General features: G+C 38.5%; 1 protein-coding gene across 1 annotated transcript in view; it reads left to right on the top strand.

Moving 5' to 3' along the window:
* Positions 1 to 12,881, top strand: part of LOC130701110 (uncharacterized) — a 28,782-nt gene extending 15,901 nt beyond the window's left edge. Inside the window, exons 8-10 of the mRNA XM_059497322.1 lie at positions 6,161 to 6,390; positions 6,474 to 6,538; positions 12,738 to 12,881. Of these exons, the coding sequence (XP_059353305.1) occupies positions 6,161 to 6,390; positions 6,474 to 6,538; positions 12,738 to 12,763 (321 nt within the window). The 3' untranslated portion in view covers positions 12,764 to 12,881. The remainder of the gene's footprint in view (positions 1 to 6,160; positions 6,391 to 6,473; positions 6,539 to 12,737) is intronic.
* Positions 12,882 to 16,313: the final 3,432 nt, after the last annotated feature.

Here is a 16,313-nt window from a genome sequence, read left to right as displayed (position 1 = left end):
AACACACGCCCACACATGACGTGATGGGCGTCGGACACGGGGGGGGGGGGAAGAAATGAACTTTGCGCGCCTATTTGAAGAGAAGGTAGAAATTTGTTTCTTTTATTTTATTTTTTTTTTCTCATTCTCATCCAGCGTGGATGACTAACGATGGGAGGTTTCCATCAATGAATCAAACGAGTCCATTGATAGTGAAAAAAAAAAAGAAGAAGAAGAAGAAACGAATGAACACAAGAAGACGGTGGTGGTAGTGATGATGACGGTCAAGAAGAAATATCTTTAAAAACAAAAAAATAAAGAAAACCTTGGCGTCTGATTTGCCTCGCCCGCTCTACGAAGAGAGAGAGAGAGCAGAGGAGGGAAATGGTGGCTTTGATTAATGACCGGACTCGTATAGTCGCCGGCCCGTGACTCTTTCCTTCTCTTCTCGTCTCCGTCTGATTTTTTTTTTTTCCATTCCTACCGCCGTTTCTTTTATTATTTTTTTTAAAGAAAAACTTAAGCCGATTTCCCTTTGGTCCTGTTTTTTTTTTTTTTTTCTCCCCCGTACGTTTTATCATTTTGTTTGTACGCGTTTCCGTCCCATCTTTCACATTCATCTCGGAGGACACAGTGTATCTTAGCCAACTACTACAGTTAGAACTCATCGTCCTTGGTGGTAGGGACTCTTTTCACAAACGGACGACTTGTGGTGGGCGCTAGACGGTCCCGCCATTCAACTTGGATCCGACGCTATTTAAAAAAAAAAAAAAAAAAAAAAAAAGGAAAACTCTTCTATTTCGCTTGCACATCTAATCCCGAGTCGGTATGTGTGTGTGATGGAGGAGAGCAAAAAGAAATAAAATATAAAAAAAAATGGGGAGGTTAAAGGGACTATCACAGAGGAAAGAAAAAAAGAGGCCAAAAAGGAGGAACTCCAAACTGACTGATGGAATATATTTGTTATTCTTCTCAGGTACTCCCTGAACCCTGGGCTCATCTCAAACTGTTCGTCTTTTTTTTTTTTTTTCCTTGGAAATGTTTAGCTTTTTCATTCGAAAGAAAAGAAAGGATTTTCTTTATTTTTATTTTATTTTTTTTATTTGTTGTTGTTGTTTAACAAAATTCTGGTTTCGTATTGGAAGCACGATCCGTCTGACTTTTTGTGTTTGGATGCTTTACACACAAACTGGCCGGCTGCCGCCACCGCTGGACAGGGCCAGCTTTTGCCGTCTCGTTATCTTTTTTTTCTATATTTTTTTTTTCGGGGCAAAGAACATCAAGAATGAACGACATGTGACGCAATAGACGACCAACAACAAAAAAAAAAGGGGGGGGGGCAAAATGCAGACGGATGCAAAATAAAATAAAAGAAGAAGATGCACAAGCGAAACAAGAATAATGGCGACCGCGGATGAGACGTTAGACACACACAACAAGTTTGATGATTCATTACAGCACTTGACGTTCGCTCCCTCTCTTCGAAATGTATTGAAGCATTTCCACCTTTTTAATCAGGTTATGTTAAATACGTTTGGAGAGATGCTCGAGAGATTAGACAAAAGCCATCCTCTCCAAAAACTATTTTAATTCCTAACTCGTTTTCAACATTTTTCTTTTCTTTTTTTTTTGGTTTGTTTTTAACGCTCGACTTGCGTTCCATCATTTGTCAAAGCTCTTTAGGAAGACACAAAAATTTCGGGATTTTTTTTTTTTTTTTCTTTTGCCATCAGTTGGCTGAAGATGATCGCGGTCGTTATTAAACATCGGGAAATATATAAATTTCACAAAGGGTAAAATGCGCGTAAAGAAAGAAGAAGAAGAAGTACGGGGCGTTTCCTCTTTTAACTCTTGTTCTAACTCCCCCCCCCCTGTTTCACACACACACACACACTGGTGGGTGGGTGAGGTAGTATAATGGGCGATACTTTAAAAGAAGAAAAAAAAAGAAAAAGAGGGTTATAATGTTGTTTTTCTCTTTCGTCTTTGACTCGTGAACTTCTCACAAAGTTGAGCAACTCCCATCTCGACACGTTGAGTTGTTACGGCCGGCCTTGAGGGATTGACGTAATCGATTCGAAATGTCGGGGGCAAAACCGCCGCCGCACTGTTGCCGTGTGCGTGCGTCTACGCCTCCCTTCGAAATGTGCGTTCCATCAACGAAAAAAGAGAGAGAGAGAGAGAAAAAAAAAAAAAAAAAGGCGACACGGTTAAGAGGGGGCAATAGGGGGACTCCACCTATTTTGCATTCAAGCACCCAGGCTCTTTAACTTTACACTGTTTTTTCTTTCTCTTTTTCTCGCAACTCAATGACATCATCCTCTTTCTCGATACATGCCACTTGATTCTCCCGTTTTTTGTTTTTTTTTCTACTTTATTTGGGGAAGGTTGGGTGAAATTTTTATTCTTTTTTTTTTTTCACACTTGTTGATCCGGCCGGTCAATTGTCGTTGTGTCCTTTAGAACGGTTTGAAAATGGTGACGAAGAAGAGATTTTTTTTTTTTTTTTCTAAAAAATATCTTTGGTATTTTGTGTGTCTTTGAGGGCTTGTTCTTCTCGGCTCTTCTCAAATATCAATTTCAAAGAGAGAGAAAAAAAAAAAAAAAAAAAAAAGATAAGCTGGCGTATTTATCTTGGGAGGGAAACCTAGAAGCTTCCTACCTTTTTAAACATTTTCCCCTTACGTCTATCCGTGTCCCCCTTTTTTTTTTTTAGTGAAAACGAAATGAGAAACAAATTCCCACTCGTCCGGCATTTGATTTATCGTTTATGCATCGGGGTATATCTGCGTCGCTTTCGTACTTAAAAAAACTTGTCCAAGAGATCGTCGTTTTTTGAAACGACCCTCTTGTTTTCCTTTCTTTCCGAAAACGAAGGGGCATACGAAAATAAATAAATACATAAATAAGGCTCTTATATATATATATATATATATAAACAAAAAATGGATGAATACAGTGGGAAGAATGCCAATGTAATACTTGATCATATTTATTTTGTCTGAAAGTAGACAAGCCTTTACGTCATCTCCGACGCTTTTTCCTTTTTTTTTTTTTTTTCTTTTGTTCGGTATAGAGACCCGAGTTCGATTTATTTATAGAAATAGAAATTATTCACCGTGTCTATTGAACGAGAGAAGATTCGCTCCATCTGATTGGCCCGTCTCTCTCACTTTAAAGAGCATTTTTAGCAAGAGAGAAATCCCCCCCCTTCCATTGTGTATAGGTTAACCCAACGGGGATGGTGAGTCATTTGGAAGGGGCTGCCGATGAGCTGGCACACGCGCAAATAACGACAATAGAAAACACAGTCAGCGTGAAAGCGAAATAAATGCACGTTTGCTTTAAAAAAAAAAAAAGAAAAAAAAATTGAATAGAAGGAGGGGGGGGGGGGAGGCAAAAAAAAATATGGTTGCGGGACCACCTCGAGAGATGGTCTCATGTTTGTTCAAACTTTTCGTTTTGGAAAAATATGGAACGATGCAAATGTTCGTTCATTCGATTGGCAGTTCGTGGTTTTTTTTTTTTTCTATCTTCTAGCCTGACTGGCTCTTTTTTTGTGTCGGGAATAAGCGGATCGATCCTGTTTAATTAAGTAAAATGATAATTTCATCAAAGTTGAAAAATCCTTGAAAAGTCAAGATATATTTTCGTTGTATTTCAAATAGTGCGTAGACTTTTTTGTTTTGTTCGTTCAAGAAAAGAAAATTAAAATAAAATAAAAGTCTATGGTCCGAGTGGAATATGATAATGCCCTTGCTGCTCTTCCCAGCTGATTAGGCATTCAGCTCACGATAGTTAAAAACAACACAAGAAAAAGAAAAAGAAAAAAAAAAAGACTTGGCCTGATATGTTTTTTTTTTCTTCTTCTTTCTTGTGTCTGGCGCTATATTATCTGTCCAGCAGCTACACACCGTTTCTCTTTTCTTTTACGCCGAGATTGTTTTTTCCCACCTCTTGTTCCATTTTTATTAGACGATATTCTTTTTCCCCCCTCTCGTTCCTTCTTTAAAAAAAACAAAACAAACAAAATGACTAGTCTGCAGTTTCCTCTTTTTTCTTTCTGAAATTTTTTATGGTTTGATTTATTTTTGTATTCTGTTTCGAAAAGATGTTTGTTACAGTTGACTCCCGGAATTTTTTTTTCTTCGGTCGTTTGCTTTCGGTCGTTGCGTGACCGAGTCCTCTTCTTTCCTTATGGTGTGAAGAAGAAAAAATAATAAAAAAGGGTCTTATTTGAACGATCTCCGGGATTGGCAAATACGAAGCGATGCTAGCAAAAATAAAGAAAAAAAAAAGATTGTTAGTTCGTAGTGACGTTGAATTGCTGTTCGCCTTCACCTCGTTTCACGAAGCAAGTCGTCCACGTCAATTGTTGTAATAATACAAACATGGTCTTGAAAGTGTGTCCGTTTCTTCCCCCCTCCGCTCGTTAATTCACCGTTGGCGTGAATTGATAGGCATCGATCATTCCCTATTTTTTTTTTTTTTTTTGAAATATTTTTCATCAACTACTCGTCTGGGTATCTAAGGGAAAAAAAAAAAAAAAAGTCCGTGTCATCAGGTTGTGAAGAAGGCGCCGGCTTTATAATCAACCGCTCGCTCCCCCCCTCAAGTGATGTAATCTAGAGATGTACGAGTCGTCTCGTGTCTTTTTCATCGCTTCTGGTGCCACGCGCGCTCTTGTCGCCCCGTTCAAACATCCACACACACATACACAAAAAAAAAAAAACCCCAAAGAAACCTGTCTACGCACTTGTATTTCTCTCGGATGCTTATCTGCGTGTGCTGTGGCAGCGTGAACCGCATTCCTTGTTATTTATCCTCAAAAAGCGCGTCTCTTTAACTGCGAAATTCAGTGTGGACGGGGAGGGGAGCCTTTGCTCGTTTTAAAACGGCTGTTTGTTTTTGTATTTTTTATATCAATTATATATATGAAGAAATGTGGCGAGAGATTCTTGGCAGATGCTTTTCATTGCTCCGGCCGCCAGCTTGTTGGGAATGAGATGCCCGCTTTATTTGTTTTGCTGCTTAAGACGTTTGCCTTCGCCATTTCATTGGCTTTTTCTTTAAAAATTTATTTCTTTTTATGTTTTTTTTTTTTTTTTTTAAATATATCTATATATATAAAAGATGGGGATGGAAGATAACGTGTGATGCACACACGACTGCGCAACGGCAGCGCGCAAGTGTCAGCTCCAAGTGACCCCCGCTAGTCAATTAAAAACGTGATGGATCGAACACCCTTTTGTGTATGTGTGTGTGTGTCATGTTGGGGCCTTCTCTTCGTTTCAAGCACGCGCCACCTTTACACACCTGGCCCGATCGGGCGCAGTGATTACAATGTGGACTCGACGAGGTGGCAATGAACATTTTTATTTATTTTTTTTCTTTTTCTTTTCTTTCTCTCTTTTCTTTTCCTTATTTATAGCCGAGAGTCAAAATTGGTGAGAGGCTTTTGGTAGTGACGACGACATTCGTTATAGGAGCCCAGTTTAATTGGCCGAGTGTGCTTCCATCTTAAAAAAAAAAAAGAAAAAAAAGAGGGGGGAGGAATAGAAAAGAAAGCGATTGTTTGAAAATTCACGCTAGTACCGAGGAGTAGAAGAAGAAGAAGATGAAAAGCTTTTTTTGTTTTTGTTTTTGTTTATTTCTTGTGTCTAGGAAACGCCCAAAACAGGTGATATATATATTTGGACTGCCGACAAGGAGGAGTACGAACAGCAACTAAAGAAATTCACGTTTCAGCACACGACGATTTTTTTTTCCGCTCGTTTTTATATTTTTTTTTCGTGGAATTTTCCGAAACGCGATACGATCAAACTAATTGGGAGTTCGAATTTCAGTAGTATTTTTTCTTGTTTTTTTTTTTTTTTTCTAGCAAGTCGTTGCGTGCACTAAGATTTATTTTTCGTGCCTCATTTTCCATTTGTTTCTTGGTTTAAAAAACAAAATTGAAAAATGATCTCGAAATCCCTTTCGTTCCAGTTTCTCCTTATGCGCACGTGCGCCTTCTCTCCGCCATCAATAAAACAAATCAAAAGAAACGATCCAGTTTTTTTTTTTTTTTTTCCCCAATGGTTTAAATATCATTCGAATTAAAAATTGTTGACAACTCGTGAAGCATTTTACTTACAAAAAAATTTGTTTCGCTTTTCCTTTTTTTTTATAATTTAAATAGGCAACGTTACCTTCGTACGAAGAAGCTGTTCGTTCGGGCACCAGCAGCGCCGCCACGGCTACCATTTCGAGCGTCTATTGCACCTGGCCGGTAGCACCGCCGTCTTACGATTCCATTCTCATTTTGGACGAAGCCAACGGTGCCGCCACGACCGCCAGCCATCACCTCGTCAGCCAGTCGGTAGCCAGTCCATCAATCGATGCGTCTTGCAACATTTCATTCGTCCAAAGGTGACCCACATCAACCACAATTTCAGTGAATGAATTTGTTCCTTTTTTTTTTTTTTTAAATTAAATCTTTCAATAAATTACAGTGACGAAGCAGCTGCTGGAACGACTCGCCAAGAGGATAACGACCAAGAAGCGGATGCTGTTGATGGTAAGTCCCCCATCCATTTTTCTAATTCTTCTTTCCTCGCGTAATTCAGTATGCAATGCGAAGGGGGGAGGCGTGTAGGAGGAGCAACTACCTTACTACTGTATCTGTTCACGCACCTGTCGTAATGAATTGAGTGCGAGAACGTTGAGCTGCTTCTTCTTGTTGCCAAGCCACAGAACCAGTCTTTTTTTTCCCCTTCTTTTTCGTTCCAGCTTTCTCTCTGTGTTATGTTGTTTTTTTTTTTTGATGGTCCACATGATTTTTTTTTTCTATCCTTTACCCCGGTCGCATACGTTTCGCCCCCTGTAATCATTGCCGCGTGAAAGGAGGCCTCCCCTAAGAGTCGCACCGACCAGTTGAATGTGTCTCCATCAAGGTGGAAACTAAAGTTCATTCTTCAATTGGTTACATTTGGATTGTCAATTGCAAAACGTTTTCTTTTTGGACGAATGAGCGTCGAGCTCTCTTTCATGGCCTCGTTTGATGTGGGATGCTATTTTTTTTAAATTTTTTTTTAATTCTTAAGGTTTTTAGGGAGAGAGAGAGTTGCTTTAAAAGATTCGTACGGGGAACGAATGCGAAATGTCTAAACAAATCATTTTGGGTCTGGAAAAAAAAAAAATCGAGGGACGGTTGAGATAATTAAAAAGAAAAAGCTTTTCGCGATGGATTTTTTTTTTTTTTTTCATGATTGGGATTAGTGTGCGAACGCCAATGGGAAACGGTACGGATTATAATTTTCGTGAATAATTACAACGGATTTTAATGGGAAAAAACGTTTAATAAGGGAGAGAAATTAAGGCGCGTTATTAATATCGCTAGTAGTTGTGTCTACAATCAACAAATCATTTTCTTTTCCGTTTATAATAACTTTTTGTTTTGTTTTGTTTTTTTTCTTCTTCTATTTTCTCTGATCGTTAAACGCGGGGGGAAACGAAATGAAAGGTTCCCGCGAAACTCTGCTGCTGGTGCCTTCCGCCACGCTGGACACGGATGCAATAACGACATTCCCCACCCGCCGATAAAAAAAAATTTTTTTTTTTTTAAATTAAATGAAAACGAAAGGCAATTTACTAAAACCATTTCTATTCTTTCTTTCTTTTTAAAAAAGATTAGAACGAAACATAGAAGACATTTTCGTTTTTGTTTTGTAATCTTCCATTTCTCAAGTTCCGTGTTTTTGTTTGTTTTTTTCTCTCTCTTTTGTCTCACACATTTTCCTATTTCTTCATTTGACTTTGATAAGAAGTAAAAAAAAAATTGACTCTTGTAAATTACAAAAATATTGTTGCGGGGGGATGTGACAACACGACACATTTGTTTGACGGAAAAGTGGGGGGGGGGGGAACGAAAAAGCCCATCGATTTATATATATACATAACCCACACTTGTTTTTTTTTTGTTTTGTTTTGTCCCTTTTTCTTTTTGTTACCTTACGCGAAACGAAAACAAATAAAAAAAAAATCCTTTTTTCAAAGTAAGAAATGCTGATGTTTGAACGAACGGGTTCCATTTTGTTTTTTTTGTTTTTTTTTTTTGCGTGAAAAACAAGTTGCTCTCCCGTTTTTCGGGGGAAGGGTGAAATGTGCGGTCAAGTGATTTACGACGTTGGCTGGAACAGGTGAAAAACAAAAGGGCACGAGCTATCTCTTTTTTTTATTGCTCGCCATTTTTTTTTTTGGTGCGCGCTTTGCCCCGTGTGTTTGCGATGCCATTGGACGATAGCGGACATCGTTGGTGGCGTCGCGACGCTTTTTTTCGCCCGCCGTTTGCCATTCGTCTTCGTTTTATTCTCGTAGGCCAAAGCTGCGACATCAAGAATGAAACAAAAAAAAAAAAAATTCGCATTTGAATTCAATGTCGTAGGGCAACAAAGCACTAAATAAAACGCCCTTTTCGCATGGTGTGTTGATGGCAAATCAGAATGAAAACAAAAAAAAAAAAACCGAATGGCGTGTTCCAAACGATATTGCGGGAATAATATATTTATTTTAAGTTGTAGCATCAAATAAAAAAAGAGAAAAAAGAAAATACATAAAAATGTTGATGGTTTATTCTCATCCCGGATCAAAGTCAGCATCAAAAAAAAAAAAAAAGAAAAAAGAAAACGGGAACGAAAGACTTTTTTTTTTTTTTTCTTTTTGGGGTTTAGTAGAGAACAAGATCCTTGTTCACCTGTCTGTCCCCGTATTCAAAACGATCAACGTCAACTTTGTCTTGATGGCCTTCTTTCCCTCTGCAGGTACGCACGCATTTATTCATCATGTACGCATTTTGTTGCATTATTCTTTTCTCTGTAGCCATTCATTTTTTTTTTCTTTTTCCTTTCTTTTCCCCTTTTAAAGAATTTTATTTTTTTTTTTTTGAAAAAAGAAAAAGAGAAATGAACGATAGAGAACGCCCTGTGCGCTTATTGGCCAGTTTTTTTCCTCATCGGGCGTCCGATACATAAATGCAATTGCTTTGTCAAATCCAGCGGAAAACGAGAGGCCCCAACAAACTATAGGGCGAAACACAAGAGAAAAAAAAAAAAGCCACCTGTTTTGAATGCGCTCTGCTTCGCGTGAAAGCCAAACGTGAGTTTGCGGGATTTATGTATTTAAACACGAATTTTTTCTTCTTCTTCTTTATCCACCTCGCACCACTTGAACGCGTCCGTTTCTCCCATTCTTTTTCTCTTGTCACTGCGGCAGGTTGTCAGGTCGTCTTTTGTACACGTCCCACTCGACAAATAGATGGCCGTCGTGAATGGAACGGGATTCGTTTTTTTTTTGGAAAGAAAATCCTGTTCCTAACTCGGCCATTGTACATCACACACGATTGAATGTTGTATGTAGAGGAGATAGATTTATCTGGCGTAAGGCTCTTGAACAAATCGACCGAGCAAGGCAAACCAGCTGGTTCATAGTTTTTTTTTATTTTTCATATTGTGAAAACTGGCGCCTCGATGTGCGCCATCGGAAACGCGGTGCGTCTTACCTGTCGGCTTCTTCTTCTACACCCTCCCCCCCCCCCACTCGCAGTTTGATACGCGCAGTCTGAAGCGCTGCGACAAGATAATTATTACTTTGAATTCCTTCCGTGAATGTGTATTTTTTTTTCACGCGGGACATGCGGAAAGAGGAAAAAGAAGAACATGAAAAGGAAGGGATAGATTCTAATCTTCCCTATGTTCCTCTTTCCCTCCCTCTTTTCTCTTTAACGGCCTGCTGAAAGGCGGGGGAAAACACACACGAATAATAATAGTAAAACGAAAAAAAAGAACCAACTGATTTTCTTTTTTTTTTTTTGAGATGTCGGTCTTATCAGTGGGGCAAAACATGTTAAATATTTCGGAGAAATTCCCCGTTTTCTTCTACGCAATTTTAACTCGTTGACGTTTTATTGAATTCTTATCAATTGAAAATGGTGGCCGCTCCATCCCCGCACAGCAATCGAATAATGCAACGTTTCTCTTTTTTTTTTTTTATTTCCTGTCTTGATTATTCGTTTTGTTGTGGATTTAAAGGAGAAAAGAAAAAAAGATATAAAAAAAAAAACGTACGAGATTTTGCTGCTGTATCACCTACGTGTAAGAAAAGAGGGGGGGGGGGAGGAGGATATAAAGTTGGGCGCAGTTTACCAGTCACGATAACACACGCCACAAACCGATTGGGGTAACATCAGAGATTTCTCACGGCCTCGTCCATTGTCAGATTGCTTTCAGAAAAGAAATAAATTCTTTTCTTTTCTTCAAAAAAAGAAGTAAATTTTGAGAGAGAGAGAGACAATGAAAATCAAAAGTAGAAATGTGAGATTGCGTGATTGACCACCCAATGTCCTAATGGAATAATCACATGTTGGCCGACTGCTGCCAAGTTCTTCTTGTCCTAGTAATTGCAATAGTGGATGGTCTAGCAACTCGGGTAGGTAGGTCCGGGTGGGCAGAAGAAAACCCGTTGTTATGATTATTTCTTTTCGAAAAATTCTCTTTTTTTTTTATTAAAAAAAAAAAAATAATAATGAATTCATCCCGTCGAGTCAGCGATTTGTTACGTTTGCTTATTTCTTCTTCTTTTTTTTTTTACCTGAAAGGGGAATAGAGTACACAGAGTTGAAACATTAGAATAATGGGATGTCTTGAATGGATGGAACTGATTCGATGCAACAATTTCGTGATTCGAATGAATTGAAAATCTTTCGCCCTACCTGTCATTGCCCTCTCCTGCTGCGTGTAATCTTATTTATTCCATCTATTATTTTAATCAACCAAAAAGAAATATATTCGTGCTATTATCCAAAACAATTTTGTTTTTGCTACAACGCCGCCTGTTTCAAACAAACAAAAAAAAATATATACATACCTGCCATCCTATAGTAGTCGTTTTCCCTCGGCCCGTGTAATGCAGGTGGCTCTTGGGTGTGGGTCGGTTCCAAAATGGCCAGCTGTTGCACTATAAAGCCTCCGTGATATCGTGTCAGATTGACCTCCGTGCTTTACCATCCATTTTGATGAGTTGAATTTCTTTTTTTTTTCTTCCCTACTTCGAGTGCCTTTATCTTTATTACCTGGAACGTCTGAAAAAAAAAAATGCAGCCAAACTATATTTTTTCAAATGGAATTGTGGCGTTCACAAGCAACGCCCAAATGCTTTCGCTTTCCCTACGTAGAGATTGTTATTCTTCTAGAGTAATTATATACCTGCTCAGATAGATATTGCAACAGTGTACGGTGGTCACGACACATTCTTCTTCATTCTTTCTTTTTTTTGTTCCCGAAAAAAATATGGCCGGTTGTCCCGCGTAGCGAAGTAAAAGAGAGGGGGGCCCAGTCTTCTTTACTCATATCGCTGCAGGTATTGTTGACGTGGAAGAAAAAGAAGTGGGTTCCCTGTCGCTTTAAATCAAAGTGAAAAAATAAAATAGCTGGACGAGTGCGCTAGTTTACGTATAACGCTGTTGAGAATCACGCAGTCGTAGATAACAGACACGGTCACGCAACGTGTGGAACGCACGTGCAATTTTTTTTCTTCTTTCTTTTGCAATCCGCAGGCGGCCCAGTGGACACTGATTCGATTGAAGACAAGCCTTTTGATTTGTTTGTTCCTGATATACATTTCTTTTTTTAAATGAAAGAAAAATATATTTATTTATGATTTTGTTAACTTGCCGCACCTTCGCAAGTCAGCCGAGTGATGCTAATGGAGTGGAATAAATAAAATTTAAAAAAAAAAAGCTGAAGATGGGGCACACAAAAAAATGCGTTCCAAATTTTCGTTTTTTGTGTGTTGTTGTTTGTTGGCGCTATTTATGCGCGTGTGTGTGAATTCCACCTGGAGCTGTTGCCATCCACCTGGGAAGAAAAGACAAAGAAGAATTTAGTTTTTTTTTTTCTTGAGAAAGAGGTACAGAAGAATTATTGTTATTACTATTGAATCATTATTTGATGGCTGATTTATTGCATATTGCAACATAGTGGAAGCGTCGCAACTGCTGTTCCAGCGAGATGAATAAACGGCACATCTTTTTAAGGCGACGTCCTTGCTGCAAGGACGTCAAGCCAAAAAAAGAAGAAACTGCCCTTTTTTTTTTTTTTTTTTTTTGTTCTCTCTCTCTTTTTTAAATCATTTTCATTCGTTTCTTTGTCACGTGCTGTTTTCTTTTATTCAGCTATGACTCCCGGTCGCGCTGCAGCTGTTCGCCATCATCCACCATTTTTGCCTTATAATGTAGCACATGATTTTTTTCCTTCGTGTGTTCCTGTTCGAGATAAAAGAGAAAGAGAAACAAAAATTCTGGAACTTTTTGAATCGAACAAGTCTGTCTTAATCGTGGTTCATCTTTTCCCCTTGTCTGATGGTTCCCTCCTCCTCCATAGATTGCTGGCACACGCTTTTTTGGCTTTGCCGACCCATCAAAACTGCTATATATAGCTAACTAGTCTAACGTGAACCGTGTTCCACTATATTATCTAATCCCACTCTACAATCTTCCTTTTTTTTTTTTTTTTTCCTTTTTAATTTATGATTATTTCAAATTGAAAATGTTGTACAAATTGACCACTTTTTTTACCTTCTGGTTATATCATTGCTTTCAAAAGTTGGTAAGAATTTTTTGTTTCCTCCTTTCTTCTTTATCTCCGTTAATGGAATTTTAAAAAGAAAAAAAGATCTTACGCGAGTATCATTTCTTCTTCTTCTTTTTTTTTTTCTCTCTCGAGGGGGGAAAGATTTGGAAACAAGATGAATGGATTTCGCCTCTGGAGTGGTAGCGGCAGCTTCCCTTTTTGCTACCGGATAGTCGTCTCTACGAATAAAACGAATAAAGTTTTCTGTTATTGTTTAACTGCTACTTTAATACCCACACGTTTTTTGTGTGTGTGTGTGTGTGTTGTGTTTTTGTCTTTCTCATTTCGTTCGTGTTAAGCCAAGGCGTTTTCATAGGAAATATTTCTAAATCTCATTTGGCTGCCGGGCGAAATTCAAATTCTTGATGAGATCATTTCAATTTGAGACAATTACACGATTGTGTTATAATTAAAGGGTTCGAAGCCAGTAGCATTGCATGACCACTCATTTGCTCCACAAGCATGTCTGAATACATAATGAAGAATCCAATCAAGAGAAAAAAACAAAACAAAAAAACAGTTCAACGATGACTTTACCTCTCTGTGGGTGAGTCATCAAATCAAGTTTTCATGTCGGTCGGTTTCTTTCTTTTTGTTCTGCAGCCCACATTTTCAATCACATTCAAAGATCCGAGAGGAAGAGAATGAAAAAACTCGAGAAAACAATCGGGGAGAGGTTAACAAAAAAACAAAAAAAAAAAACATGGCTGCTGTGCCGCTGTCCCTTTGGGGGTTGAGTAGGGTTGAGAACGAATCATAACCGGTGTTGACAGTTCGACGACAGAGTTGGCAGCGAAATTCGGCCCGGCTTCTGAAGAAGTTTGTCGAAATATCGGCTTTCCTAAAAAATTATAATTGTATTTCATTATATCAGTGTGATAAAAAGCAATGACGAGAACAAAAATTTACATTTATGATGAAAGTGTCGCCGTTAAAAATAATCATTTGCAATGCCGCATATCGTTTGCTTCTGGCGGCAAAGAACATTGGTGACGACGTGACTCGTCGATTCGGACTTTGAGATAATGTTGGTGGCAACTTTCATCGGACAACATCGTCCGATCTCGTTTCGTGTCGTTTCTTATTTTTCCACCATCTTATTCTTGACTTTCGTGGCCAGTTGATCAGCTCTGATCGCCATGTATTCTGGCATCGATAACATTTGTGAACAAGAATCAGAAATGGATTATTCCATAAAACTCGAACTCGCAGCACGTGTTTTGCATATTATCGCTCGAGACAATAGTGGTGATTCCAGTTTTGATGACCTGTCTACGTTGACGCTGCATCACTACGCGGAGGAATCAACTCATGCGTGGATTTCGTGCCACGCTGCTGCCTCCATTTCCCGAAATATCTCATGAATGAGACATTTTGTGACGACTGGCTGCTGTCGACATGTTTTCAACTTTCATCTTTTGGAGGCGAGGCCCTACAGCTGTTGACGCCGTTCGTCGTGGACCATCCAAAGTAGTAAGTTTCACCAATTCGCTTGTTGGTTTTTTCTTTGTAGTTTAGTTTTTTGGGTAAAATAGCCTTGAAGACCCGAGTCGTCTTCCTTTTTTCTTGTAAATGGCGCCCTCTGTTGCACGTGGTCGGCCTGTTCCATTGCAACGTTACATCATTTTTTTTGTTGAATCTGGCTACCTCTTGATCCATCCTTTTTTTTTTTAAACCGACGTTTCTTGAATCGTTTTCTCTTTTTGCACGTGGAAAATCAATTTTATCAGACAAAAGAAAAAAAATTGAAGGAGGCCTCGATTGACGTCATCAATGACACGTCCATGTACAATGCGTATTATTTGATCTTTTTTTTCAAGTTGGACTATCATCTTCGTTGCGGTTGCCGAATGTGTTATTTCGGCAGAAAGGAATAAAAGGCCCTTTTTTTTTGTTTCTTTTTGTAAGAAAGGGGGGAAGAGTCAACTATGGGAGGGGGAATGTAACAAATGACAGGCGTTAGCTCGTCGTGTGTGCCACTTAAGTGCTGCCATACCTTTTGGCTACATTTCTCGAGTTGGGAAAAAAAAAAGGAAGAAAAATACTTGCGGTCATCTCGTCTTTTAAGTGCTTTTTAGAGTCTTAGCGTCATCTCCCCCTCATCGTTTATTTATCATTTGAAAATGTGTTGGTTTTCTTTTGGCCGATTGCTAGCCCCCTAACGGCCGTTGCAACAATTATCCATCCCGTAGGCCATTTGTTTGAAAGGATCCAATTTGAACTTGTTGTGTATTCAGTGTAACACACACACACTGTGTTTAAATGTTGAAGAGAGAAAATGCCCTTTTTTTTCTCTTTAATTGCGTGTCTGACGTTTTTCAAAATGACTTTTCTGCACGAAAGGGATCCGCATTGGTGCGTTCGTTTTTTTTTTGTGTTTTTTCTTTCCATTCGAAATTGTTTATAGGTTGATGGAGGATGAAAACAAAGGAGGAAAAGAAACGGTTTTTGATTATTGCTTGTCCATCAGTCACGTTTATGGCTGTCACGTCGTGTACCGTCATAAATTCAGGTTTATTTTTGTAGCGGGCATAACTTATTGGCATTTTTTTTAGGGAAAACGGGACATCTGGAGGCCAAAACAAAATCAGTTTGATTGGATTCGCAAAGACAGTTTGGGTTAGTGCAAACGGGACAGGCGCTTCAGTGATTGCGGGGTTAGCTGATTAGCATACCAACGATGACTGCGTTTGACAGGTCGACTTGTTTTTCGACAGATAAATGTGGTTTTTGTTTTTGACTCTTTGCCTTCAAAAGAGTTCATTGTCGCTTCTATTTCTGTTCGAATTCACGTTTTTGTTTTGTATTTTATTTTTTTTTAGATTTTGTCAAAGGGGAAATGTTCATACCTTTGGGCTATGAATGTCGACTCTTTTCATTAAAAAAAAAAAAAAAAAAAAAAAAAACCCTTTTTGTGTTTACGTGTTTTTGTTTTCATTTTGTTTGGCCATAGTGAATTGGCGGTTGTTTTTGGCTTTTGTTTTATTATCGTCTTCGTTACGATTGCCAAAATGACTTTTGATAAGACAAACTATTAAATCGCAAAAACACAAGAGGGGGAAATAAACTTTTTTTTTTTTTCAAATGACTTCCGGTCGGTTCAGCGAAAAGCTGACGTCACCTTGATAGCGCCAATGAATTTTTTTTTTTCAATTTCTAGCCGGGCAACACACAACCATTTTCTTTAAACGCGTTTCTTTTTTTTTCTTAACATTTTGTTGAAAGGGATTTTTCCCCGAAAACATCCCACCTTTTTTTTTTATGTATTTTTGCTTCTTTTTTCTTTTCTCGAAAAGATAGGAGACGAGTTAAGAAAGTAGGAAAAAATAAAGCCCATTTTCGTGTTATGTCGGACGACGCCCATCATAGCCAAACCTTTTTTTTTTTTTTTTTTCACTCCACACACGCATTTTGTATAGCCTTTTTTCTCCTTTCTATTCCGATTGAAAAGAGGCTGTTCAAAGGCAAATGAAGAATTTTTTGGAGGTTTTTTTTCACAGACCAAACGCTTTGTTTTGTTTTTTTATTTTATCAGCTGATCTCTGTGTACACTGAAAACAAGAGGGGGTGAACAGAAATCGATTTCGATGATTTGGTAGCCCCTTCACCCATTTTGTTGATTGAGAGCAATTTTTTTAAACCGACGTTTTTGTTGGACAGTTGTGGATA

Source organism: Daphnia carinata, chromosome 10, assembly GCF_022539665.2.
Source record: "Daphnia carinata strain CSIRO-1 chromosome 10, CSIRO_AGI_Dcar_HiC_V3, whole genome shotgun sequence".
Lineage (NCBI taxonomy): Eukaryota > Metazoa > Arthropoda > Branchiopoda > Diplostraca > Daphniidae > Daphnia > Daphnia carinata.
This window is presented reverse-complemented; position numbering and strand designations above follow the sequence as displayed.